This window comes from Echeneis naucrates, chromosome 22, assembly GCF_900963305.1.
Source record: "Echeneis naucrates chromosome 22, fEcheNa1.1, whole genome shotgun sequence".
Classification (NCBI taxonomy): domain Eukaryota; kingdom Metazoa; phylum Chordata; class Actinopteri; order Carangiformes; family Echeneidae; genus Echeneis; species Echeneis naucrates.
This window is the reverse complement of record NC_042532.1, coordinates 11,953,528-11,980,647: the sequence shown is the minus strand read 5'-3', so window position 1 is coordinate 11,980,647 and position 27,120 is coordinate 11,953,528. Positions and strand designations below refer to the sequence as shown.

The window sequence follows — 27,120 nt, the reverse complement described above, 5'->3', positions numbered from 1 at the left end:
AGAACACAGGGACCAGGGCTTTTTCCTTTAGGTAAAACTATACACTATCCATGGCCTAATTTTGTGGGACTTCCTACTTCATAGTAAACCTATATAAAATAACCTTTTTTGCATCGTTGTTAATCCATTCTTGTCTGTAGATCACTGCGTTTCCCATTCTGATATGTATCCTGCTGCAAAAAAAAGGCATTCTCACTTCCTTAAAAACGTGAAAAGTGAAAGACATGTTGACACGTACTTAGCCACCATAATCCCCGCTGCCCTAAAATTATCACTAGAGGGCGGTCGCAAATGTATTATTGCACAACCATTCCCTGAGCACTGACGGGCCTCTTGGCCAAGTCGTCATAAAGCGTTTGGATCTGATCAAGTTTACTAAAATAGAGGAAGAAGTGTGACTTTGTATCAAAATTAAACGCGTGCTGTATGCGCATTATGTTTACCCTACCTAATTGGCGGATGCCTCCGTGCTTTCCCAACGACAGGATGTTTGAATCCCTCTTGAAGCTCGAACGCCGAACATGTGCGCACTTATTAGCACAAACGCCATTACAGCATTTTTTTTTTTTTTTTTTTGCGCCATTAAAAATTGCCTTATTTTGAAAGTCAGAGCCGGAAACGCCGTTCGTCATTGCTGCCAATTTGAAGAGGGTAACGCTGCGATAGGCCATAACAACCACCCAACAAGGCGTTGTGCTACTATGGGGAAATACCGAACCGAACCGATAGTAAAATAACGGTTTTCGTTAAGTTTCCAGTCGAGCTGCATGTCGAAAGTCCCACTGAAAGTCGATGCGAGTGGAAACGGCGGCATTTTTCGGATCAGATGTGGACGTTGACGTCGAGCCGTGCGTAATGAGCAGAGTTGGAAAAAGAAGGTGTTGAGCTGCATTTTTTTTTCTCCCTCTCTGCCAGGGACAAGTTGGGTCGGAGTGCTGACCAAACTACGAGGTGATACCGAAAACAACGTCCTCCGAGCTCTCCACTTTCTGGTAAATATATCGAGCACTCGCTTTCAACAGTTGCATCGCGGACTGCTCGAAGTAAATCGCTCTATCCGACGGGTGAAGTCAACGCGACGCAGCGGGGATAGCTAGCCTCTGAGGATATGCTACTAATTACAGGGCTGTGCAGAATATGACTCCTCTTGGTAGGCTCTAGCGAAATATTTGGACATCACATCCCATTTTCTCAGCGGAGACAAACAAACCGCTGGCTTTTTTTTTTTTTTTTTGCTCTTACAAGCACTTTTAACCGGAGCTTCCGCCGAGCCGTGATAGCCCACCAGTAGCCCTCCGTCCAACAATAGCACCGCGGTTACGTTAGGCTAACAAAGCCACGGCAAATGACTGATTTCTTTCCAGAATGAAACACTTATTTCCTGTTTATGGAGACCACTAAAAAACAAGGAGCCATTCAGGAAAGATGTTCCTTTTGAGTTGGCGGATCAGCCTACATGTTGCTGTTTTAATGCCTCTGTGTCAAAGAGTTGTTGGTAGGTTGTGCTATGGCAACAATATTGTGTGACATCCATTGTAGTGTATGTCCTGCCTGTGAATAAGGGTTAATGTCCTCTCGACTAGTGAAATAATAGATTGGGAACATTTAAAGGTCGGGTATTTGCCGTTTACCTACAGCCCTTTAATATAATAAACATTTTTTTTTGTAACTCCCAAAGGCATTCTCTATCAAACTATATAATGTCTATTGAGGGGGTCACTATTTAAGTGTGCAGGAGCCATATGCACACTTTGATAATCCTTTAGTAATCTCACTGAAGTTTGGATTTAGCTCAGCATTCATTACACACGTTTCCTCTGAGAGTCTACCTGTGTATTTATTCCTGTTTTTTTGTTTTTTTCGTTTGGAAAGGGGACATTTTCAGCTCTCTTCAACATTTTCCCGTTTCTCCTTTGACCAGGTTAAGAATTTGAGTAAGTGCTGCAGGGCTGTATAATGACATGTAATTATTGGAGTTGCATGCTCAGGAGTCCATGACTGGCATGAAAGGCCATGAGCTTGTGAGTACTTGTCACAGAATAACTGAATGAGATGGACTTTAGCCTGAATGCTGTTTGTCCTGGCCATTTGGATAGCAGACTCAACAAGCAGCATTGACTCACTTAAAATAAGTGCTCATTGTTTCTTGGTTTGCCGTTCATTCTCTGTAGATTGACTTCCAGGCTGTGTTTGTATTGTGAACAGTGTGTGCACACTTAATGCTTGTTTATTGAAAAGATGGCCCTGTTTATCCACTAGCAGACCTAGAATATATATATATATATATATATATATATATATATATATATATATATATATATATATATAGAGAGAGAGAGAGACACTTCTCCACTATGTGCACATCAACAAAGTGAATCTATCTTGCTTCAGTGTGAAAGGACTTCATAAGACAGCAAAATGCAAGCAATGGAATAATAGGAAAATCTATGAGGAAATGAGCTTGGCATTTCAAATTGACAAACAAAAAGCACTATACAGCTGCTGTCTTATCTTAGACAGGCAAGTATATGAGGATGCTGTTACTGCCCTTCCATTTAGGCCTAACTATGATAGCCACTGCTTTGTTTTTCTATCACGACAAAAACAAATGTGATTAGCTGACAACATAGCCGACAAAATGTCAAATATGGAGCACCACAGTTCATTTTGTTGGTTGACACAGGCTAATCCATAGGCTGTCCACCATGAGTCATCAATGTGAGCACTTTTGCGTCCGCTGTCTGTCTCTGTCATTTGAATTTGTGGGCAGTGTTCGAGCCTGATTCCTGTAGTTTCCTGTGACTCCCAGCAAAGCCCAGATAAATCCTATGCCCTGACTGACATGACTGGCAAAAACAGAACAGAGGTAACTCAGTCCTCTGAGTTGTGGCTCTTCAGTCATTTAATCCAAAATGAAATAATCCATATTCCATGTGGACATTGTACTTTGGGGAATGCACAGATGCATCAATACCAGAGAGGTCACTATGCCAGAAAGTTCTGCTTTCTGCTCACTGCAGCTTTGCTTATTATGACCTTTTAGAGTGCCTCTGATGGTATCAAATATCCGAAGAGTCAAACTGTCTGTTATTACTGCCTGAGGCAGTATATCTGTCCAGCTTGGTTAGCAAAGGACATAATGCCCAAAGGTCCTGTCAAAGTATTTTGTAGCATAGAAACAATTATAGTTATATTGTTGTTTACTAAATTAAACTGCAATAATAGCCAGCATTTGTTGCATTAAGTAATTACATTAATTGGACAATCGCAGAATTTTCATTGACACTGGCATCATGACATTGTGCCTAACAGAGGTGACTACCAAAAAGCTGTGATTTCATCAGTCAATGCACAAGATTCCTAGTTGAACTGTTGAAGTGCAGCACAGCCAGGTAGCTTTGTACCGTTAAGAATAACAATGAATAAGATGAACTTCAGAAACTGTTATAACTAGAAATTGAGATTTTTCAATCATGTGCTAAACTAACTATATAATTTTTCACTTCACTTTTGAGTGTTGAAGTTTTGTCATTCCACCCTAGCTTCATTACTCCTTCCTCTTTTATTCAGAATGTTGAATATGTGCATTTCATTAACTGAGCATTGGTTTAGAAAGTCTGCGCTGAAATGAGAAGAATGTGATTCTGAATTTTGGGGTTGCAAACAGAAAAAGGCGATCCGAGCCCGTCCTTTTTCTTTAGCCATGATTAGGAAATCCACATAAATGATTGATAGAGTGTCCTCACTGTCATTTGAATAATACATCGGCCCTCTCCTTGTACCAGGCATTTTTGTATGGTAATGTTCTCTGGGAGCCTGGGGTTCTGTCTTTTAAAACTCTGCAAGTGTCTGGTTTAAATAACGTAAAATAATCCAGATGATTCTGGCAAGGTGAGCAGTATGAAAGGGTGCACATATCTGTGTGTGCAGTGAGAGATAGGTGGGGGGCAGGGAGTGTCTCCTGTCACCTCTCATTAGGGACGCATAATCCAGCTCGGCCGGTGTCTGCCTTCCCACGTCTGTGGCTCCGTCCTCCTCTCCTCCAGCTCAAGAGCTACACCCTGTTTCAGTCTAAAAGGAGAGAAGTGTTTTAATTTTTGGTATGAGAAAGATTATGGAAGAAATGCTTCTTATTGAGCAGAGTGAGTTAGGTCTCAAGGAAATAGCTGTCCTAAATAGCGCTTTTAGAATTTTGCAATGCAGATGTGGTTACATTTAGTTCTCTCTTTTGAATGAATTGAAGCTGCACGTCTTCCTATCTGGGAGTCAGCATATTATCCAATTGATGTGTTGGTTGCTTTGTTTTATTCTGCCTCTGCGGAGCTCCTTGGAGGACCCCAACTCCTCCACCCCTTTTGTAAACAAGACAGTATATATCTCGAGGGCTTCCTCCTCTCTGACTTATTCAAATTCAATTTCTAATTTTGTCCAAATGAATTCACTCTGAAGATGAGGCTTATTTAAAGCAGCCTAATGAAATAAAATTCAACTAGCATTTTTATTGGAGTGCTCCAGCGTGACTGCTTGATGACTATTTCTGTGTGTGGAGTAAAAGGCTGTGGTTTTCCACTGAACCCTTGGGAGGCTGTGGAGTGCTGCTCCACAGGGGTAGACACAATGATTTATTAGTATGGTAGGCAGGAAAAACTAGCAGGCAGAGAAGAAACAGATCTCACATCATACTCCAGTTCTCTTGTCTGGTTTCAGAGAAGACAAGAAATGTAGACATTTACATATGAAACAGCAATGAGACTCCCTAAATAATGTTTATTAAAAAAAGTATACTTATACATTGCTACACAAATATAAGGGCCATGGGAATTGGTGAAAATTTCCCTCTTAAAATAGATAATTAAAATCCTTCATGTGCTTTTTTTTGTGCAATAATTCATAGCCTGATTGGGTGACATGTCTAGCAACTCATTGAGTTGCCCATTTTCCTGTCAGCTTGTACCAAGTGACAGCCAAAGCAGTTGTTCACCTCTATCCCTAACTTGAAAAATTACTATTATTATTGGCCTTTTTTATGCTTTTATTGATAGTCAGCAAATGGGAGGAGAGAGTGGGGTTTGACCTGCAGTAGATTGTCGGTCTGGTCAGGGGTAGATCCAGCAATACCCTGCCCAAACACAGATTTTCTTTTGTTATAGTGTTACATTCAGGATGTGCCAATATTTATTCTGTTCTCTGTCAAGGCATATGCACTGTTTTACATCCCAGCATAAATATACTTTATCCATCTTTAGTAAATTTAAATGCATATGCCACTTTCATAGGAGACAGTTTGACTAATCAGTAATGTAGATGTTTAATTATTTATCATGCATTCATGTAAGCTATTAAAGTTTGAATCAGCATGCATAATAACAGGACAATGAGGCAACTAAGTGGACTGCAAGGTCTGTTGAGAAGTCATTAAAGCACAAAAAAGGGGAACAAAACACTAAGGAATATTTTTGGTTGATTAAATTTACTGATATATGACAAATGAAATTGCCTGATGACATTGATGCCACAATGGCCCAGTACAAAAAGAAGTATAAAAGGAAACTTATGTAAACAAACTGTCTCTCAGTATATCACACCATTGTCCATACTGTGTCATCTCATTTAAACATGACACTCTTACTTTGCTGTTGAGCATTGAAAATTTAGACTAAACAGCTTCAACTCATCACAGCTGTGGACATACTGTTGCCATTGAGTCTTTCTGTACTGGAATGAACTGAGAAGTGATGTAGTTTTTAAAAGTAATTTAATTAGAATGCTAAGCTGTTTGGTTCTAATTGATGTGAACTTAAAATAAGTAAAAGGAAATAAAACTGCAGTTTAAATAAACAGTACATAAATACCAATACACATTTAACTGGAAAAAACATTGAAATGAGTCATTTCACTACAAATGTTTAAACTACCAAAATGGATGAGAATGGCAAAGCAGGATGAGCTGTGCCTCTCTACAAAAATCAACATACAGTTGCATTATGTTTGCTTTTGACTGACTGTCAGAGCTTCCTGAGGGCCAAACAGAGGAAGTCTGTTAAGATAAGTAACTATTGAAGATTACAGATAGAAGTCCAAAAACACAGCCTTTAGATGAACACTCTCCCCACTACACAATTTTTTTTTGTTTAGCATTCCAGTCTGTAAAATTGCCAAGATAGCCATGATTAATGTTTTCACTGAAATCAATGCAGCTGGAACTCTGATGGATAGTAATAGATGTAACTGTTCAGCTTCCTCAACATTGACGTACCTGGTAATTCATTATCTCTAAACACAGTCCACACTGTCCAAGCTCATCACGTTGCAATCCTTCTGAGATGTTAGTCAGCAACATTTAAAATGTAATCACTCTTTGGCTTAATCATTTCGCTCACTGTTCTCTCTGTCCTTTCATCTCCCCTCCTTCAGGCATGGCGGGCTGGGCCTGGGGCTCTGAGGACACTTCAGAGGAACCGTGCCTGACCCACAACTGAAGATTGAGAGGGACACATTGTCTGAGCAGAATGACTCAGCAAGAGGGGGGACCCCCAAATAGAAAGTGAAGAGAAGTGAGGATGGGTGCCAATGGATCCAGCTATCCGCACTCATGCTCCCCACGCATAGGGGGAAATGCACAGGCACAGCAGACTTTTATAGGTAAGTATTTCATCTTGATTAATTAGCTAATTCTCTATTTTCAGTTATCACATGGTAAAACATGTCTATGTTCGAATAACTATTAGTTATAAACATGATTCATGAATAGAGACTCTCTTCTAAAATGAAGTCTTAAAGTTATAGTCCTGAACCCAATTTGGCACTGGTATGCAGCCCTGCTACAAACACAACTAACAAGGCCAAACTCACACTTTAGAAGATTAGATCAACCTGCTTCTGTGACAACTACTTGGGCAAGAGTAGAATTGTTCTGCACAAGTGTTCTTAGGCTCAGTCATTGACTAATACAAATGATTTGAATATTTTGTTTTGTTTTGGGTTTTTTTTACCCAATGCTTGGATGTTCCTTTGCAATATGAATTTAATGTTCATGAGGGCATAACCAAAATTACATTAAGTATTTGGAGTTTACAAGTAACTTTCAGTATAAGCCTACAACCAGGTGACTGGCCTAGAAGAAAAAGAGATACTCTGAAACTTAATGTGAGGTTCTGTTTAACTTTTTTTGTTTGTTTTTCTTTGTCCAAATAAGTATTTTCTATTGGCTGTTATAGGTCACTGACAATCACTCTGTCACAAGATATTAGACATCCTTGATTCACCAAATCAACTGGAGTCTCTCTAGCTTTGAGCCTTTGAATATTTCCCAATAGCACTTAGGGCCAGATGGTTTGGATTCAATATGATATATTTTATTAATACTTAAATTAACAATGTTAATTGTTAATTAACAATGTTAATTTAAATTTCAAAATTACATCTGTATTTTTTTAGGTTTCTAGTTTATCATTTAAGAAGCCAAATTATTTCAGTAGTGCCTGGGACCTTGGAGGTTTGCTCTGTGCTATCTAGTTTCCTGGTTCAATTGGTCTGGGCGACAGATTATTCACAGTGTTAGAATGATTAGTATTTGGGTCACATTGATGGATGCTAAAGGAAGGACAGGCAGAGAGGATCTCTCTGGCAGAAACTGCTATGTCTCAAGCCAAAGAAAACTGCCATTTAGTGCATTTGATGTGCAAATAAAGATAAAGCATTTAATTGTTTCTCAAGATGAAACAAAATGCAGAGATTTTTTTTTTTGATGATTTGAGCTAGATCCAAATACTTTGGTAATTGGGTCAGAGTAGTGTGTTCTTGGCATGACAGAGCTGGCCACACCACAGGGGTGCCAGAGACAGATTGTGTTTCTCGTTGTCTGGCCTCAAGTGACATGGTATTGGAGTTATGAAGTTTCTTGTCTCATCAGAAGTCCATTCCTAAAATAAAATAGATATCATCAAAACTATCATAGTTTTTCAATGATTTAAACAGGATGTTTACAATGTATTTTAACATTTTTTGTGCTAATCCACAAAGTAAAGCTCTTGTGAAGATAACCTGCATGTGTTTTCATTCCAGGGACCTCATCCTACTCTCAGCAAGGATATGGCTGGGAGTCTAAGCTATACAGCCTGGAGCACGGCCACGAGCGGCCCACAGACAGGAAGAAGAAGAGCCTTGGCCTAGCAACTCTCAAACGAAGGTTCATCAAAAGGAGGAAATCTAGCCGCTCAGCAGATCATGCGCGGCAGATGCGGGAACTTTTGTCTGGATGGGATGTACGTGACACAAATGCCCTGGTAGAGGAGTATGAGGGCACTGCTGCCCTCAAGGAGCTTAGCTTCCAGGCCAGCCTGGCACGTGCTGAGGCGCCGAGCTTGCAGCGGGATCTAGCTGCCCTCTACCAGCACAAGTACTGCACAGATGTGGACCTTATCTTCCAAGGAACTTGCTTCCCTGCTCATCGGGCCATCCTGGCTGCACGCTGTCCTTTTTTCAAGACACTTCTGTCCTCATCCCCAGGCTATGGAGCAGAGGTTCTCATGGATGTTGAGACAGCAGGCATTGATGTGCCTATGTTTTCTGCCCTGCTGCACTACTTGTATACTGGGGAGTTTGGCGTGAGCGGAGTGGAGGACACCAGACTTCAGAATGTGGATGTACTGGTGCAGCTCAGTGAGGAGTTTGGCACACCCAACTCCCTGGAGGCAGATATGAAGGGCTTGTTTGACTACATGTGTTACTATGATGCTCTGCTCAGCTTCTCCTCAGACTCTGAGATGGTAGAGAGCTGTAATGAGAGAGGGGCTGTGGCTGCAGCAACAGCAGCAGGTTCAGCAAGCACTGGGGGGGCCCGGACTCCAGACGAGGACCTTCGTGCACACAAAGCAATCCTCTCAGCACGTTCTCCTTTCTTTAGGAACCTTTTGCAGAGACGTATTCGCACAGGAGAAGAAATGACTGAGCGTACATTGCAAACGCCTACCCGCATAGTGTTGGACGAGTCCATCATCCCACGGAAATATGTACAGGTTATTCTCCACTGCATGTACACAGATGTGGTGGAGCTTGGTTTGGTGCTGCGTGGTAGCCCTTCAGCAACCAGTCTTGGAGAGGTGCAAGCCCTTGTGTCAGGGGGGCGTGGGGCCAGCACTCGCACTGAGGAGGCCATGGAGCTGTACCATATTGCTCTATTCTTGGAGTTCAGCATGCTAGCTCAAGGTAGGCCATGATGACACACATTTCCATCACCCCGAACTTGACGTCTAATGCATTATGTAAATATGTTGTAAATTAATAGACATGTATTTAAAGTCAGTAATGTGACTGAATTAGATTAATAATTTTTTGATGAATTTGTTTCATTGTCCAGAATAGTCTATCTCACAATTTAGTTGTTTTATTTTTCAATAAACTTCCTGCTGACTACATGAGTGTCAGCGCTGGTGGGGAAAAAATGCTTAAAACACTCTGGATCTGTGATAATGTAGTTAATTGCCTGTGTCTTGGATTTCAAGTTAATTTGTTGGTCTAAGCTGTCATAATTATCGTCCATTATTGACTTGATAATGAGTTGGATTTTTAATGACTTACTGGATTTTTTGTTAATGAATGTCTCACAAGATGTAGAGTCTAGTTCAATCACTCCATGCATCCATTTCCTTCCACTTATCTGGCAGTAGACTAAGCAAGACGTCCCTTTCCTCAGCACTGCTTTCCAGTTCCTCCTGAGGGACCCCACCAGGTTTCCAGGCTAGATGAGCATATCTACAGTATGGTAGATCGGGCTTGTGTTTAAAAACTTGGCTGACCGTGATGGGTGTTGGCCAGTATCAGTCTGTTGGCAGACAACTTTGAGGATTTGTCTCCAGGGGAAGGCAGATCACTGTCTCATACGTGTAACGCATTTGAGCGTCTGTCATCACCTTATCTCTGTCTATGTAGTCTATTGGCCTCAGTTGAATTCATGTATAATTTTTTGTTTGTTTGTTTTTTTTCCATGTATGTTTATTAAAATGCAGGATTACTTCTGGACAGCTGCTGAATAGCTGTATAGACCTGAGAGCCACGAATCAATCAGATTAAAAAAAAACAAACAAACAAAAACAAACCCAAAAAGTGATCTGAATCAAACTGTACACTGACAGCTCCAGCTCCCAAGGAGCAGTAGTCACTCTCAGGGTCATTCCGGCAGTTTAAGCCTGTGAGCAGGCAAAAAGTGTCGTCTCCACACACCATCACCTTCCCTTACCTCCCATCCCCCTTTCAGCAAGTCTTTACCAGAGGGTATTTTTATCCCCTCTCCTCCCTCTCCCACTGTGTTGCACAGCTCTAAACAGTTCTCATGAAACCTCATTGTGGAATGTGGTGAGATGGTTGAGGTTGACCCAGTGTCATTTTGTTCAAGTCCCTTCTTTTTGTCTATTCTGCAACTTCCTGTTATTACCCTTTTTTTGAGCTCTCTCTCCAAAATTTGAACTTTCCGACTGTCAAAACAAGATATTTAAATTTAAGTCATTCTCACTTGTGACTTAAGTAGCTGCCATGCCTCTTCAGATGGTAGCAGAGAGTCTCATGTCAAGGGTCCAATGTGAAGAAATCCCTCTCAACTAACACACTGTCTTCCCCTTAACGTGTAGCACTCTAGCTGTGTGGGGTTTTTGCCCCTGGAGATTTTTGCAGAGCAGTTGAGTTCCTTATTAATTCTCAAGATGTGAATCCCTTTATGGCTCCATCTCACTCAAATGGTAACCAATATTAAAATCCTTATTAATTTTTCAAGTACACCACAGAAATGACAGCCAGTTGGTGAGGTTTCAGTGTTTGCACGATAGTCCCATCTCTCCCTCTGTGCTCACTTCATGACCAGTGCTTTCAGTGCCCTGTTTTTGGATTGTTTGGAGTGCGTTGACTGAAACCCTAGCTCTTGGGTGATCATGAAACTTGATTTACATCCACATGCTTGTTTACAGACCCTTGAGTGCAGCTGATGTTTTAAGCGACTTGAGAGACTGTGCTCTGTCAACAGAGCGCTCCAAATAATAACAGCAAGACAAAATGCATACATTCTCTGAAGTTTGTGTGGTTTTGGGCTGGCTGTTGCTGTCCCTGTTGTTGTGTCGATATTCCTGTCTGCCAAATACACAGAATGAATGTTGTGTGCCACCCGTGGACAGAAGGAGAGGCAGGATAAAATGCTGATTCTAATCTCCAGCTCATAATAAAAGTGCAGCGTTTTAAAGAACTGGTTGTTGGCTGTGAATTCTAATGGGCTAACACAAAACAGAGCTTTTCATTTTTCCTGCATCACTGGTCCCAAGTGGATAATTCAGTGCCTTGGTCTATGTGTGGTTGCTTTTAGAGGAGACCAGAGATGCAGAGGCGAAAGATTCAGATTAAATAAAAAAACTTTCTAGAATATGGCCAGCACAGGACTGTATAGTGGAGGTAGGCACAGATGTTGGGATCTATTTCCCCAGTCTGTTTATAACAGATAAAAAAGGCAAAGTGCCTGGATCTGCAGTTCAACTTCATATGTCTTCTTAACAATGCAGGGTTTCCACCTTAAGTGTAAAGCATTGCAGGCACCTGCTTTGCATTTTTCTAACTTTCTATTTGAACTAAAGATACCAAAAAGGAAACACATCCATAAATGTGTTGTCTATGCATGTATGTTTTTGTGCATGTGTATTATAGCTTGCATTTGTGCTTCGTGTATGCCAATCAGTGCTGGTTTGATATGAGGTCTGGGCTTAGAAAGGAAAAGCATTGGTGAGTTCAATCAATCTCAGGTCCTGGTATCCACTTTCCAAAACTGTATGTTCAAAATAATCGTCTGGGTGTGGATAGGCAGCTTCCAGTTTAAGATAACAGCTTCCCAGAGGAGTGTTGCTACTGGCCCAACCAGGAGCTGATTGGCAGGATGGACTGGAATGAGTAAATTAGCAGGCTTGTATTTCACTTCAGAGCATCTTTGGCTGGACGTCAGTCAGTCTGGCTTTCCTTCTACCACTGTCTATCTTGTAATGATTGTCATTGATGGGGCTTGAAATAAAAGCCTTTTAAACTTGAGGATCGGTGTACATAACCTGACCAAACCAATCATGTTAGTCTCAGTGTTTGGTTAATTCTTCCGAACGGGATACCTCTTAGAATAAGTGCTAGTTTAAGCCTTAATTTTCAAAACGTAGCTTTTTTCTATAATGCCAACGCAGCAGGTAAATATTACCCTGAGCATTCTGTGTTTTGTTTTGGGTTTGTTCTTTTTTTTTTTTTTTTTTTTTAACTCTTTTTGATACATGCTCAGAAGTGTGTATGCTTGTGAACATTTCCTCAGGCTGCTTTGTTTACTTATCACAGTTAAGAGGACATAGCTTGAGACTGAAATTATCAAAGGCATTTCTGTGGGTTGGTGTGTTATCGAGTTAAAACACTGCCTGCTGTTCTGGTATGTGCTCTGATTTAGGAAATGCAGTAAGGAGGATGTGGGGCTACTAGAGGTAGACTTCCTGGGTCAGTGAATATGAGACAGAACTGCTGATGAGCTGGCAGTGGAGGAAGAATTGCCTATTCTATTCCAGTTTTATGTTGAATGAGTGACACGTATTTAACGTTTCTCATATTTTTTTTTATTGAAAGTTTAATGTGGGTTTCAACATCTGGACCTAGTTTTGCAACATTTGTGCCCATGAAGAGGTTCCATTGAGTGTCTGGTTGTAAATGTCTTGTCTCTCATTTGTTTATCTGCCAGGCTGCGAAGATATTGTTGTGGAAAGCCTGTCTCTGGACTCACTTGTCCCCATCTTGAAGTGGAGCTCCCAGCCGTATGGCTCCAAATGGGTTCACAGACAGGCCATGCACTTCCTCTGTGAAGAGTTCAGTCAGGTTGTTACTTCAGATGTTCTCTACGAGCTCAATAAAGAGCACCTTCTCAGCGCAATTCAGTCTGACTACCTGCAGGTAAGGGAACACAGCACATCACCTGTCTGTCGTCACCTTCTATTACACTTCCTACATGTCATGTGATAGACACATTTTCTGGTGAGGTGTCTACCTTGCTTGCAGCGACTGCCTGGTGAAAACACAGAAGAAATATGCATACAGCTGGATTAACTCAACCTCTCATCTACAATGTGCCGCGCACACACACACATATACAAGGACATACTGATGACACCCAGGGTTTCCAAAGTTTCTAATGCAATTCCCAAGAGGGAAATGCTTTCAAACCCAGAGCCTAATCAATTTTAAGCTGCCATCTGCTCTGCCAATCTACTCTGGCATCACACCAGATCATTGAGGTGAAGTGTTTTAGTCCAACGACACAATTAAGCCAACCTAGCTTGAGATTCAACACAATCGGAACATATTGTATTTTCACCTTACCCTCATTTAACAGCTTTCTGGTTTTGTTCTTAATAGTGTCTAACCTTGTCCTATATCTCACTGTATCTGTCTCACTTTCTCTGTACTTTGCTCTCATTCCCAGGCAAGTGAACAGGACATTCTCAAGTATGTTGTTAAGTGGGGTGAGCAGCAACTTATTAAGAGGATGGCAGACAGGGGTAAGATAATACGCCTATAATTACCTGTTGAGAACCCTAATGGCTCTTAGGAAATGATTCACTCACTACAGCCTCTAAAATACATGTGAAATTATTACAACTAGGAAGCCAACTTAAACCTGAAAGTGACTTTTTACTGATTGGCCATGTTATTGTGTGTTTTGACTGAGTAAGCAATTCTGTAGATTTATGGCCAAGATTATTCTTTCATTCATGCTCTACTGCTTATCCATTTTTCGGGCCACGAGGGCAGGGAACACCCTGAACAGGTCGCCGGTCCATTGCTGGGCCAACACACAGAGACAGACAGAGACAGTCACTCACACACTACGGATTGACCTACGGACAATTTAGAATCACCGATTAACCTAAACATGCATGTCAGGCTGGTCTTTGGACAGTTGGAGGAACCCATGCAAGCACAGGCAGAATATGCAAATTCTGCACAGTAAGGCCCCAGGCCCGGGAACCCAACCTTCAACTTTCTTGTTGTGGGCCAATAGTGCTAACCGCTCTGCCGCCATGCTGCCTTTGTCAAGATCAATAGTCATCATATTGTGAGGGTTAGTGGCCTGCTTTATAAAAGACACAGCAGGCAAAGCATTATTTGTGCATAATTTACTAAACTGAACCTGCCTGAAATAGACCCAGCAGGTTCACTTGAAATCATCAAAAGTGCAATGATAGTTGCAACTACATGCATTATTTTTAAAAAGCTGCTAATGGCTTTCCCTGTCCTCATTTATTCAGAGCCTAACTTGTTGAGTGGCACAGCTCACAGTGTCAATAAGAGGGGTGTAAAAAGGAGAGACCTTGATGTGGAGGAGCTGAAAGAGATTCTGTCTCCCCTCTTGCCCTTCGTCCGAACTGAGCACATCTTACCCCCCAACAGTGATGTCCTTGCTGATGCGGTCAGTACTGTCCCCCCCACCATCTTTTTTTTCCAGTGCACCTTAGTGAAAATGACTTGCAAAAACAAAACAGTGAGTCACATTCTTTACCCTTTCAACAGCTTAAAAGGGGTTTGATAAGCACCCCTCCCTTAGACATGCTTCCCACAGCTGAGGGAGGAAAAGCTAATGCCTGGTTACGGCAGAAGAACGCTGGCATCTATGTGCGTCCCCGTCTCTTCTCTCCTTATGTGGAGGAAGCAAAGGTATGGCTCACTCCCATTTGATTGATGATGAGAATGCAGGAATGCCCCATATAACTATCATTAAAGAAAGGAGAGGTTCTGTCAATAGGATAGGCAAAACCTTTAAAAGCCTCTAAAAAAAGATCAGACATCTGAATTTTGATGATGATATCGTCCATTTGTCCAGATGTTTCCTTAATCATCTTTTATATTTTCTCAGAGCCATGGAATACTTATGAACATATCCACAGAGCAGAGTGTCAATACTACTTTAAGTGCCAATCAAGTGGAACTAATTTGAAAAACCATTCCATGTCCTTGAGTTGCACATAGGGCATTCATTTATTTAATTATTTGAATTTCTGGTCTTACTTTTCCATTTCTATCTATATTTGCTCAGTCCATACTTGATGAAATGATGGTGGAGCAGACAGATCTGGTGCGTTTGCGGCTAGTACGGATGTCCAATGTACCAGACACACTCTATATGGTCAACAATGCCGTGCCTCAGTGCTGTCACATGATCAACCACCAGCAAATGGCTGGCAGTTCAACCACAGCTCCTTCAGTTGTGGCCAATGAAATTCCAGGTAAGACAACTGAACAGTTGTGACCAAATGGCAAAGGGATGGTGCTTGTTTTAGCAAATTAATACTCGGAATCAGTAACATCTGAATCTATGATAATTACAATTGTTATCAAGTGGGAAAAAAATTGTAAATCTGTGTATTGTTTGCTTCATCCAGTGCCTCAGCTGTCAGTGGTGAAGGAAATGATCCGGAGACTGCAGGAGCTGAGACACACAGAGCAAGTACAGAGAGCTTATGCCCTTAACTGTGGTGAAGGAGCCACTGTTAGCTATGAACTGCAACTGCGGGTGCTGAGGGAGTTTGGTCTGGCAGACGGCGCCACAGAGCTACTGCAGGTTAGCAGAAAGTTCGTCCCCTGGGGTTAGAGAATTGTTAGAGTGCTAAAGCTGGGAAACCAGCAAATATGGAAAAGCTGAGGGCACAGGCAGACCTAAGTGGTGCAGCATATAAACCTACAGCAAACAAAGGCATATAAATCTTTTGTTTAAAAATGTTATTTTTTTCAGAACCCATACAAGTTCTTCCCTGATGAACGCTTTGGAGACGAGAGTCCAATTCTGGCTCTGCGCCAGGTGGGTCGTTGTCGGGTAAACAGCAGTCCAGCCATGGATAGCATGTTCACGGAACTAGAAGGGGTAGCAGGTTTCCACCCACCTCTACCTCCTCCCCCTCCCCCATACCACCCCCCTGCCACACCCAGTCATGCTCAGCTAAAGGGTGCTTGGCGCCCTCGTGTACCTATGCCGACCCCGACCCGTTCCTTCTCCTATCCCTGCAACCGCACCCTGATCCAGCGCCATACTGCGGCCAAGCATGGCAGCTCAGAGTATTCCTCGGTGCCCAGGCCTCAGCCCCCAGACTGCACCAACCCGCAGGCAATGGGCCGAGTTTTGCTTTCAGACCAGCAAGCGGTAAGTTTGTGTCATTCATCTCAGAGCTATTTTGCTGTTTTTGACTATTCAAATACAGCAACATGGTTTGTGTCATATTTGTATCTGTTCTCCAATGTAGATGAGCATGGAGCCTGTTATGAGGGAGTTCATGCCAGACATTGCACTGGGTGTCTCAGTCATGTCCCTTCGAGAGCAGCACATGGTAGATATGGACAGAGATGGGCCTCACAGCCCCATGGGCCCTCCAGGACATCATCTGCCCCATGGAACCTGCCCCTCTGCCCGGCACAGCCATGGCCACGGCCCTGGACATGGCCATTCCTGCAAGAGACACGCTCCTGAACCCAAGCTGGAGGCTCAAGCAGAGTTCCCTGACCTTTACGATTTCTCCTGCCGACCTGCAACCCCAACGTCCACACACCCTCTGCCCTCCTTTGCAGGACCAGACCTCTACAGCCACAGCTGCACCCCCTCCAGCGCCTATCCACCCCCCTACATTTCTGACTCTCAGTCCCAGAGCCACTTGCAGGGACGAACTGCCCCAGACCCACTACGGCTGGATGTCCTCAGTATGACCTCTCAGAGGCATGAGGGCGTCCTTGCCAGTCCTTCTGGAGCCCAGCCTAGGATGGGACATATTCCAAGGGGACGATCAAATGAGACAGACCTGACTCATGGTTTAGGCCATTTGCGCTCCCCTAGTGGAAATATAGACAGCTATGAAGAGAGGCACACAGGACCTAGAGATGCCCCAGAGGAGATGGTTCTAGCTGGAGAATCATCAGGTCCCCTCCAGCAGCCTCACAGGAACAGTGTCAGTGAGGATATCACCAGAGATCGCAGGTCACCCAGCAAGCCTGACTACCCTTATAAGAAATCTGCACTTTAACCCCAGTCGAGGGCAAGGGGTTGAGTTAAGAAAAGGGAAACAGTGATGAGTGGCTGTCCATGGTAATGGATGGCAATGCACTAAATGTGTGCCTGCGTATATGTGTGTGTGTGTTGACAGGAGCAGGGAAAGAAGGGTGGTCAGTGGTTCCTATTTTTAGGCTTTGTTCTTTTGTCCTACCTCTATCACACTGTGCCATCCATCACACAGTCAGAAAGAGTAAGAGCTATCAATGTTAGTAATTGATCTTTGCAACCCTGCCTCGTTGTGCTGGTTTAGAGGATGACTTAGACACTTCTGGGATGGAGTCTCCTGTATGATGGTAAAGTAAGGTTAGCTCTGCTGTGTGATTTATCCATGTGGACAACGCTATAGATGTAGCTCAGTTATGAACTTTTGGTTTAACAAAGACCATATCCAGTAGCTCTGCTGTCTCTAAATTACTTTCACGATACAGTTAGGAGATGGCAGGATAGCAATCTCAATTTACACAAGCAAACAATGGCACACAGTCTGGGACAAAGTAGTGTGATTAAAATCATATGTAAATACATCTGACTGTATTGTTTCCTCCCGTGACTTGTATTACAATATCTTCTTGTAGCAACCCACCTGACTAGTTCTCACCTCCTGGCCATGGTTCTGCAATGCTGATGAGTAACGGGCAATGGCTTTGTCATACAAAGCAGGAATTGGATCCGACAGGAAGTAGGTCGCCAGAGCTCGTCATTCTCCAGTAACCCAGTCTCATAATTGTGTCAGGCTTTAACTCTTGCAGCCTCTCAGTGTCTATCTTAGGGGCAGAAGACTCGTGTTTTTTGGAGAAAGGGAGGGGCAGGAGGATTGTGGACTGGTTCATCACTGAGATACAGACAGTAGAAAATATATATGGACGCCATGGCAACTGATGTACTATGATCAAATGGAGCGCAGGGGTTTGTTGGCTTTGCAGCTGGAACAGGTGTGCGGGTGTCTGTATGCGTGCGTGCGTGTGAATGTGCATGTGTGTGCCCAAGGATAACCTTGATAAACACAGATGTTTAGACAATCTCAGTACTGTACACTCTCATCCTCACTATCTATAGTCTATGGCACAGAGAGCGTGCTCCCTCTTCTTCTGTTTAATCCAATAGCATCAAGTAATCCAAGTGTAAAGCCTTAACCAGTGCTTGAAATTTTCAGTTTTAACTACTTTTATTCAATTAACTATGATGTCATTATATCACAAACCCTGTTAATTGCTCGGACTGTTCTGTTCACTACAGGGTTGCAGTGGATTCCACCAATCCCAAATATATATATATATATATACAAACACACACACACACACACACACACATATACATATACACACCTCGCCACCACATAGGAGATTGTTTACCTGCACAGACATTGTTGATACTGTTAAGTATACTGTTTGAGAGCCGCAGCAGCTGTAGCTCTACAACCCTGCAAATTCACACAAAACAGCCTGTTACAGCCAACAGTTGGCGTACAACCTCACATATGCATCTCATTGCACTGTAGGAGCCACCTGTTTATTAGCTGAAAGGAACAAATGAATTTTGAATGAGAGGAATCTTATATTGAAGAAAAGTTGGCGATTGCAGGCTCATATCTCCAATGAAAATTGTATATAGTGAATTGAGTTCGACATGTTTCGATTAATTTTTAATGGTTTCTATCACATTTTAGTGGTTGTTGAAGGTTTGTGTTTTTACTGTAGTGGACAACACTGTGTACTTGTCTTTGTCATGAAATCTCACTAAGAATGTGTGGTATAAAACATAAAGATTGTGTCTCCGAATCTATTTCACGCTTAAATGTCACATTTAGGGCAGTCTGTTGAATATTGTAGGTGGTGTGGATTACCATGTTTGTAGAGATGTCCCCCTTCCCCCTGTTTTCCTTTACTTAAAAAGTAACAGGAATATGTAGAGGATCTAAGGATATTAGCTCTCTGCTTAGGAGTAATGAAGTTGCCAAGCAGAAAAATCATTTTTCCATCTCGGTTGCTTCATGGGGAAAAAATGCAAAACTCCGGATTCCTCCATGTTCGTGTTGGGTAGTTGTTTTATTTTCCAGGACAATGTTCCATTGAATAAAAGTCCTTGTTTTGCTCTTTGCTGTAGAGAAGTCAGTGCCTTCCCCCGCCTGCGGCTGGGCTTTTATTGGAGAAGTGACTTTGATGTCTATGCAAGCTCTTTTCTACCAGCTTACCAGCCTGCATCAAATAGTTCTTTAAGATCTCATGTAGCTCGTTTTGTGTACATAGTGTTATTTAGCACCTTTGAAAATTGAACCATATGAAATGTGTGATTGCTTGTGTTGAATTCTGTGGCATCATAGAAAACATGTTTGTAGATTGATATTAAGTTGCATTTAGTTTCACTGAATCTATTTTTCTACTGTCACCTCAAAAGGTGCATAACAGTGGTCAACTTGTGCATCCTCAAAATAAACCAGTTTGATATTACTGAGTTAATTTGTTCTCATTTGGGTTGTTTGCACAATAGAAATGTAATTTTATTAAGAATATGAATTCACATACAACAATGACTTCACATTATGTTTTCATGTTTCTTATCTGGTCATCACCAGAAAGAAAAAAGAAAAAAAAAAAATACTTGAAGAAAAGACCTCAGTGTAAACAAACTGTTGACTAGACATATTCATGATATGATTTGGCAGCATCCTGTCAATGTGAAACACTCAAACCACTAAACACTTAAAAGTACAGGGCTGAAATGCCTTTCTTTTGGTCATAAAGACATATCCCAAGTGCACTATCAATTAATGTTTCAAGTAATGAACTTTGAGTATGAATTTCAAAGTTAAGGCATCACTAATCAATAAGAACTGGACATGGGAATGAATGCCAACACTCCCCAGTAGTCGAACAGTAACTAAATCGGTACTCTTTGCACTAGTTGTTCAAGCTTCAGGATCACAATATCTGAGGCAAAGGTCCCTTTATTCAACAAAGAAAAAGGGTCACATTCCAAATGACACGTTCATTTACTAAGCACCATTTGCATCATGATGGTAGCAGTATGGCATCTTTCCTACTGGTATCCTGCATTGGTTCTGCGTCTCTTCTTAGCCCGCAGCTCCTCGAAGAACTGATGCACTGCTTCAACTGTGACTGTCTGATAGAGAAGGGGAAGGAATAAGTCAGGGTTGAAAAGTCAAAAAATGCAAAAAAAAAAAAAAGAGAAGGATCCATGTTCACATTTCTCATGTAAAATGAAATGCAAAATGCCTGCAAATCCAATTTCCCCCCACGTCTCACCTTTCCTTCAGCAACACACCGGTCTAAAAATGCATTGATTGAAGTCACCAGCTCATTGTAACCTGAGAGAAGAACACGTGATTAGTCTACCTCAGGTCCCAATCAATCACCTCAAAAACTTCACTTTACATGATTAAATCTTGGGAGGGACCACACATCTAATCTCTCCTTTTCATGCTCACCGTAAATGACCTCCAGCTGCTGTACACGGTCCATCGAGCTTGTCAGTGCCATCAGGGGGTGCTGACCAAAAGGCTCATCCAAGCCTTTGTTCTCATAGGCCAGAATGGTGTCGGACTGATCCATGAGAAACTGCACGTCAGCAGCCACGTAGGCTCTCTGTGTGAAGAAAAGGTCATTTAGAAAAGATGCTGTTAAACGGATCACGACTAACTTGGACAGGACCTGCAACCTGAGAGCTATTGCTCGTGACCCACCTTGCAGCTTGTGCAGATGCAAAGCTCAGAGCGCCAGCTGTAAGGCCAAAACACTGCGCCCTGTCTTGGTCTCTCCAGCCTCTGGAGGTGCAGCTCTTTCAGCCTGCACGTCACAGTCTTCGTTGTGGCCTTTCGAGGGCTGTCTGTCATTTGCTCGTGAGTCCGTTTATAAGGGGAGCTACGGTTTGTCACTTCCTAACAGCCAAATACAAACAGAGGGCAGGGCAAATTATTTCATTATAATGGCAGGTGGGACAGATGATAACACCTGGGCTTGGTGAAACACACACAGTGCTGCAGACTCATCTGTGGGCGTCTCAAGGCGACCGACACAATGAAATGACAGGGTGATGAAAATCCCCAGTTTACAGTAAGCTGTCCTCTGAAGCCTGGCCAAAGCTGTCTGCAGAGCAAGAGTGGTAGTGCCTCATGGGTCATTTCTCCTCTAATTACCCAGAGCAGGGGGAAACATAACAGAGGCAGGAGCCTGAGCTCTAGGCTATAATCCCCTCTTTACCCTCCAGCCCCACCTAGTGGTAGATACGCATAATAATAATAAAAAAAAAAACAACTGCCGCCACAGAGGCAGTTATTTAAATTTTGATTCACTAAATCCTGTCCCACTAGCTCTTCGTGACACAGTATAATAATAATAATGAAGATAAAGAAGTGTCTAACATCTGAGTTCAGATCAGAACAAGCTACTGACTTTTGACTGAATAAGTGAATGGAGTTCACACATTCAGCTGTCCATTTGAAGTCATATTTTAATCACGTGGTATTTTTAATTTGATTTGTGAACGAATGGTTGCAAGATAAAAATGTGATGTTTGACTTCACGAAAATTCTTAAATCTGAAACACACACAGCTGCGCCTGCGCATCAAAATATCTGGAAGATTATTAAGACATTTCATTTGGTAAGACAACGCCTTATAGATGAGTAGTTTTTTGGTCATTTTAATGTCATTGTATTTGATTTTGCTCATAATTGCTCAAACCCTCCATGGAAATGCAGGCAGAGTGTCTCAGGGTTGTTTCTTACCTCCAAGTTTACATGTTCAACACTGGCGGACGGTTGTTGATCCTCATTTTGACTGGGCTCAAAAACATTCTTTTCTCCTCCATCTCCTGCATCGACATCTACTACCTCCTCCTCCTCAGCATGACTGACACTGATCACAGGCGGCACTGAAAGTGAAAGACAAGGGTTTCCTTTTCTCTTTGGATTTTATTGTCCCATTAGACTGTTTAAGTTAACGCTGGTCTGTTTTCCATGCCTACAATAGGAAGCTTAGAGGAACGTGTTACCTGCAAAGTGAGCAGCGTACGTCCACAAGAAAGGAGCCTTGTTCATGCAGGCCTCACAGACCATCTCCTGCAGCTCCTCAGGTTCCACTACAGTGCAGCCAAGGTGCTGTGAAGGACAACGTTACTACATGAACAGCAGAAGACTGATAGTGTTGATAAAATGAAACTCGCGGGGGGGGGGGGGGAGAGAACTTGGAAGCCATTTCCTTTTGATATCCTTACCCTGCTATGAAACCAGTCCTCACATATGACACACTGAATCATCTCATCATTGTCCTGTTGGGTAAGTAAAAGAGTTTTTTTTTTTTTTTTTTTTAAATTTAGGGACAGATGAGAGACAAACACAAATGGCCGGCTTTAATCGAATCATCTGAATTTCAAGATGAAACGCGAGGAATACCTGATCATCTGTGTCTGGGTAAGGCCTGTCACACGTGCAGTAGCAGCCGCTGAAGTTGTGATTGTAGAGATTTCGAACATTTTCCTCATCTTTGGCCTGCCAAAAGTGCGTTTAACAACTTTAACAATCTGGATGTGCACAGTGGCATAGGAGATTGATCAGTTAGTAATGATGAAAGCAGTGGACTCACAGAATTTAGCTGGCACTGGAAATCCCCAAACTTTCTATTCCCACAATCGCAGCGAAAATTTCTACAGAAAAAAAAAAAAGTTGGATCATGAGAAGAATTTCCACAATAAACTCGAGGCTGAAAACTTACTCAGAAACACTTTTGAAATACCTTTTGGTGTACAGCTCAAAGATGTCATGTCCATCATGGCATTTATTGGCACAGGCCAGACAAATCCCAGCAGGCTCTGCATCACGGGGGGTGCAGGTGTTACAGGCGAACACAGCCTGTCTCTTCACATAGCCCTGCAGCAACACACCGCGGTATAGGTACTATTAACAACACGTAGAAACGCCATGAATGTATTCATGCTTTAATGCAATCGAGGACTACTTCTCCAACAGAAAGTTTTGGACAATGTACAGCAGTGATATCAAAGCAAATGGCCTACAGTTTAGTCATTTTTATGTCCCAACCAGACTACAAACGTTTAAGGATACATTTTAATAACATACAGGACAACTACAGCGTGAAAGGGTCAGGAAACCGTCTAAACCGTGTAAAGCTGCAGCGCTGGCATTTGGACAGTGCTGTGCAAAAGAAAAAGGCGATGGCTGCGGGGATGCGGCGCAGGAAGCTCTTTCTTACCTGCGAATAAGAGCAGTTCTCCGGGTCGCTTCCGGCCAACACGCACAGAGCCTTCTCAAGTTCTTCGCTGGTGAAAAGCCCATCAGGATCGGATTCCTCCTTGTTGGCCGCCATCCTGAGAGCCGAGAGTGAAGCCGAGGACGGACACAAAGACACAGTCCGACTCCGAGTCTGAGCGGCGCGGCGGTGTTGACAAACGACTGTTCCGGGCGGGAGTTTGGGCCGAGACCACGTGGCGGAAGTGACGTCAGGTACTGATTAACAATCTATACATGGATCTTGTTGTTATTCAGTTCTTATTTATTTCTCTATTTTTCACTCATCATTTGATCTTATTTTCCTCATTTTAACTTGTTTATAAGTTAAAACTAACTGCTTTGAATGAATTCCTCGTTATTTCTGGATCACCTTTAAGATGTGAACAACTTATGAAAGTGGGGATGTTAAAAACTATCCCCTTTACGGGATCTACAACGAAAAATACATGTATTTTCAATAGATAAAGGAATTTACGTTGATAACAACGTTGTAATCTAACAGAAAAAATTAACACCAGCCAAAGACATCCAACCAAAGTTACCAAATGTGCTGGCATATTTTCAAGGAATTATTTTTTACATTATTTATATGAATACCGAAAAATGTCAGCTCATATTAACCAAACTGTACAATTCTTGAAATAACTGCCTTTCAATCAAATTGGCACAAGTTAATTTCCATAATGTGGATTTGAAGCATGTAAGCAGACACCTTAGAGGACGGAATTGGTATTACAGTACAAACAGGTTAGGCAACACCTTTGAAAAAGACACTTTTGTCATGGAATTGCAGAGAATACTTAAAATGAGGGCAACATTTCTTGAGGAAGAAAAACAATCGGAAAAAATAAAAGTAATATAACAAAAATGTGAAATATATAACTTCAGTTGTAAGTAATGTAAATGTGACATAATCACAATAATTACAAATTAGTCTGTTTAGTTCTGAACATACCTCTCCCGCTGTTAGATGAAGGTCCAGAGAAAGACTGGAAATCAGTGGCCTGCCTTCCCAGCCTCTGGCAGTGCCTGTGTTGTTGTTTATTTTTGTAAAGGACCTTTGAAATGGTCCTTTTTTTGTTTTCTTTTGTTTAGCTTCTCTTTCTTTCCAAAACGTCATGGAATGTTTGTCCATTGGAATGTCCTTTATTTATTTTTTTCTCTCCAAATAGAAGTCCACAGTGTGGGATGAATACTTGATCCTACATAACAAAGTGCCAACTCTCTTCAGTAATGAAAGCAGGACAATTAGGGATAGTCCCAACTACAGGGATAACGTCGGTTTAATGATGCTAAAGAACTGGTATTAGGAAAAAAATACTATACCAAGCCAACAGGTAGCCTTTAAAGACATCTCGTTATTGTTCTGTAAAGGTCAACTTTACATTTTTGCAACTTTTAAGGAAAAATGAGCTTGAAGATCGGCGGGTCTACAAATCGTAGGCAGATGTGGTCGGTCGCATGACTAACTGCGTCAGCCAGATCAATCAACTGCTTCCCTGGGCTGAATCCTCAGGGCCTGTCGTTTGGTAAGGACATAATAAGGACGAAACAACGAGTTATTGATAAAGATTCCTAAACTCTCGGTAATCTTCTAACGTGTAAATGACAAAGAGTCAGGCTTATGTAAGGACGGAGGATGCAGATGATGGCGGTGTGTCCCCTTTACTCTGATTTACTGCTGAGTCTAGCGTAGTTGCTATGTTACCGTACGTACTTAAAGAAGAAACGCAAATAGAAACACAGCTATAACAAGCCAATGTGTAGGTTACTGGTATGTTATTTAGTATATAAAAAAATAAATTGAGAATGCATTTGTTCGGCCATTCATTGTCAATCTTTGTGTCAATGGATGCCAGCTAGCCTAGCTGTTAAGTTAACCTCCCCGGACTGCTGGCTAACTGGTTAGCATGCTCGACTGACGAACTGATGACATTATTTTTGACGTATACGGAAGTCAATGATCCATTCACTGAACATTTTAAATATTTTTTCCCTGAAAGCCTACACATGATCTGTTATCTCTTGCAAAAACAAATTCAGCAACAGAGCATGGTATTTATTTACTCATAAAAATTATGAACAAATCAACAGGCGTGGGCTCGGAGCTATGGAGAAGAGGTCACGTGGGGTGCTGGAGCCAATCCCAGCTCGCTCTGGGTGAACACGTCATCACGGTCAGGTCAGGCGTGTGAAATGGTGAAATAGCGCAAATGTATGCACCAACTGTGCAGCGCTGTGGCGCAGTGGTAACGCTGCCGCCCCGCACCTAGGTGGGAGAGGTTCGATTCCCGGCTAGGGTAGGTGTACTGAATGTAATGTAACCCCGGGGTTAGTGATGTAAATATGTATACATGCTGTAAATGTCATAAGTGATGTATGTAATGAATATGTATGTAATGTTAAATGTATGATTAACTGTATGTAATGGTTCGATTCCCGGTGTGGGCACCTGAACGTGTCTACGGATTTGATTGGTTACGAGTAATGGACTGGGCTAATGCAGATACGGCGCCCCCCCAGGACCTAGGCCGAACCAGACCAGACGGGTGACGGCACCCCTCCAGGAACGGACCGAGACCAGACCGGAGACCGAGACAGACTAGACCAGTAAAAGAGAGATATATTTATTGTTTAAAAAAACACAACTATTTTAGTATATGTAATATTTGAGTTACAAAAGTTTCTAACTTGTTTTCTTCCTAATTGTAACCCCCCCCCCCCCCCCCCAACAAATGGTTTGGCCACCGAGCCTTCACTAAGCCCCGCTTGGTTACTGTTGCTATGCTAGCCTGTTGTCTGAAGTTCGGTAGGAAAATGTCCGGTCAGCATCAGTCCGGTGATCAGAAAGGAAAAGAAAGAAGAATAAGATATGATGTACAATGAGCCGATCGTTATGGAGAAATAATCCAGGTAGGATGAGGTTTATACATCGTGGATATATTCTTAACTGGAACACGTACAGACATGGCCACGATGTATAATCCTCACCCTACCTGGATTATTATCGTTCTCCATAACGATCGGCTCATTGTACATCATACATCGTGGCCGTATTATTACCTGGTGTGTTTCACCACGCTTCTTCTTTAAGTACCTACGGTAACTTAGCACCTGTGCAGGATTCAGCAGTAAATCAGCGTAAAGGGGAACCGGAATCTGGGGGGAACCGAATCGGTTGACACAGCGGTCACCAAGCACATGGAGAGAAGATGTCTTTCTAAATAGCTTGTTTTAAGTATAAAAAATCGAATTCCAGGTAGATCAACTGGATCGTGTTCTGTGGTCCATCTGCCCACAAAGTTTGGTGTAAATCGGTTCTTCCGCCTTGCTGAAGGGTCCACATGAGTCGGCCTGGTGCAATCTAAACTCCCTCGGCTGAGGGACTAACTGCTGTTTGCTGCACTTGTTTTCCAATTGATGGCGCCAATGGGACGTGTAACTCTAATGGGGGGGGGGGGCTATGTGTTCAGGGTTGTACGGCAGAAAGTGAGCTGCTGGCCGACGGTGCTCTCATTATGCACAATACAACGAGCCAGTTCATTGTTATTCACAGTGCAGCTGGTTTGTGCAGAGATGCACAAAGCAGCTCAGTGTGTGTTTGTACTGTTGTGTTGTGAGGCTGAGCTGACAGTGAAGCGGGCACAACACTGAATACACTGAACTTCTCTGACCGCGTCCCGGCGCCTTTAAGGCTGTCGGAAAATTTGTGCAGCTTCAACAAGCGGAATTAAGTGTGTAAGGACTTCTGGGGCGAGGGGGTAGATAA

The 27,120-nt window shown here is 42.4% G+C and overlaps 2 protein-coding genes across 3 annotated transcripts; one reads left to right on the top strand and one right to left on the bottom strand.

The window, feature by feature from the left end:
• Positions 1-636: 636 nt before the first annotated feature.
• On the top strand, positions 637-19,537 carry btbd7 (BTB (POZ) domain containing 7). The gene is made up of 11 exons (XM_029493752.1): positions 637-992; positions 6,415-6,642; positions 8,065-9,207; positions 12,737-12,945; positions 13,475-13,550; positions 14,301-14,461; positions 14,563-14,706; positions 15,086-15,275; positions 15,432-15,610; positions 15,782-16,186; positions 16,287-19,537. Exons 2-11 carry the CDS (start codon positions 6,561-6,563, stop codon positions 17,055-17,057), a joined length of 3,360 nt encoding a protein of 1,119 aa, XP_029349612.1. The 5' UTR covers positions 637-992; positions 6,415-6,560; the 3' UTR covers positions 17,058-19,537.
• Positions 19,128-24,986, bottom strand: LOC115035764 (ubiquitin protein ligase E3 component n-recognin 7). Of its 2 annotated transcripts, XM_029493753.1 has the most exons (12): positions 24,307-24,986; positions 23,314-23,579; positions 22,837-22,970; positions 22,687-22,747; positions 22,497-22,592; positions 22,319-22,372; positions 22,097-22,202; positions 21,831-21,976; positions 20,787-20,981; positions 20,532-20,688; positions 20,350-20,411; positions 20,123-20,206 (listed from the first exon to the last, which is right to left on the bottom strand). In XM_029493753.1, the coding sequence occupies exons 2-12, from the start codon at positions 23,425-23,427 to the stop codon at positions 20,123-20,125; spliced, it is 1,209 nt and encodes a 402-aa protein (XP_029349613.1). In that variant the 5' UTR covers positions 23,428-23,579; positions 24,307-24,986. The 2 variants fall into 2 exon arrangements, with proteins under 2 accessions (XP_029349614.1, XP_029349613.1); XM_029493754.1 differs by lacking the exon at positions 24,307-24,986 and having other exon boundaries at positions 19,128-20,206.
• Positions 24,987-27,120: the final 2,134 nt, after the last annotated feature.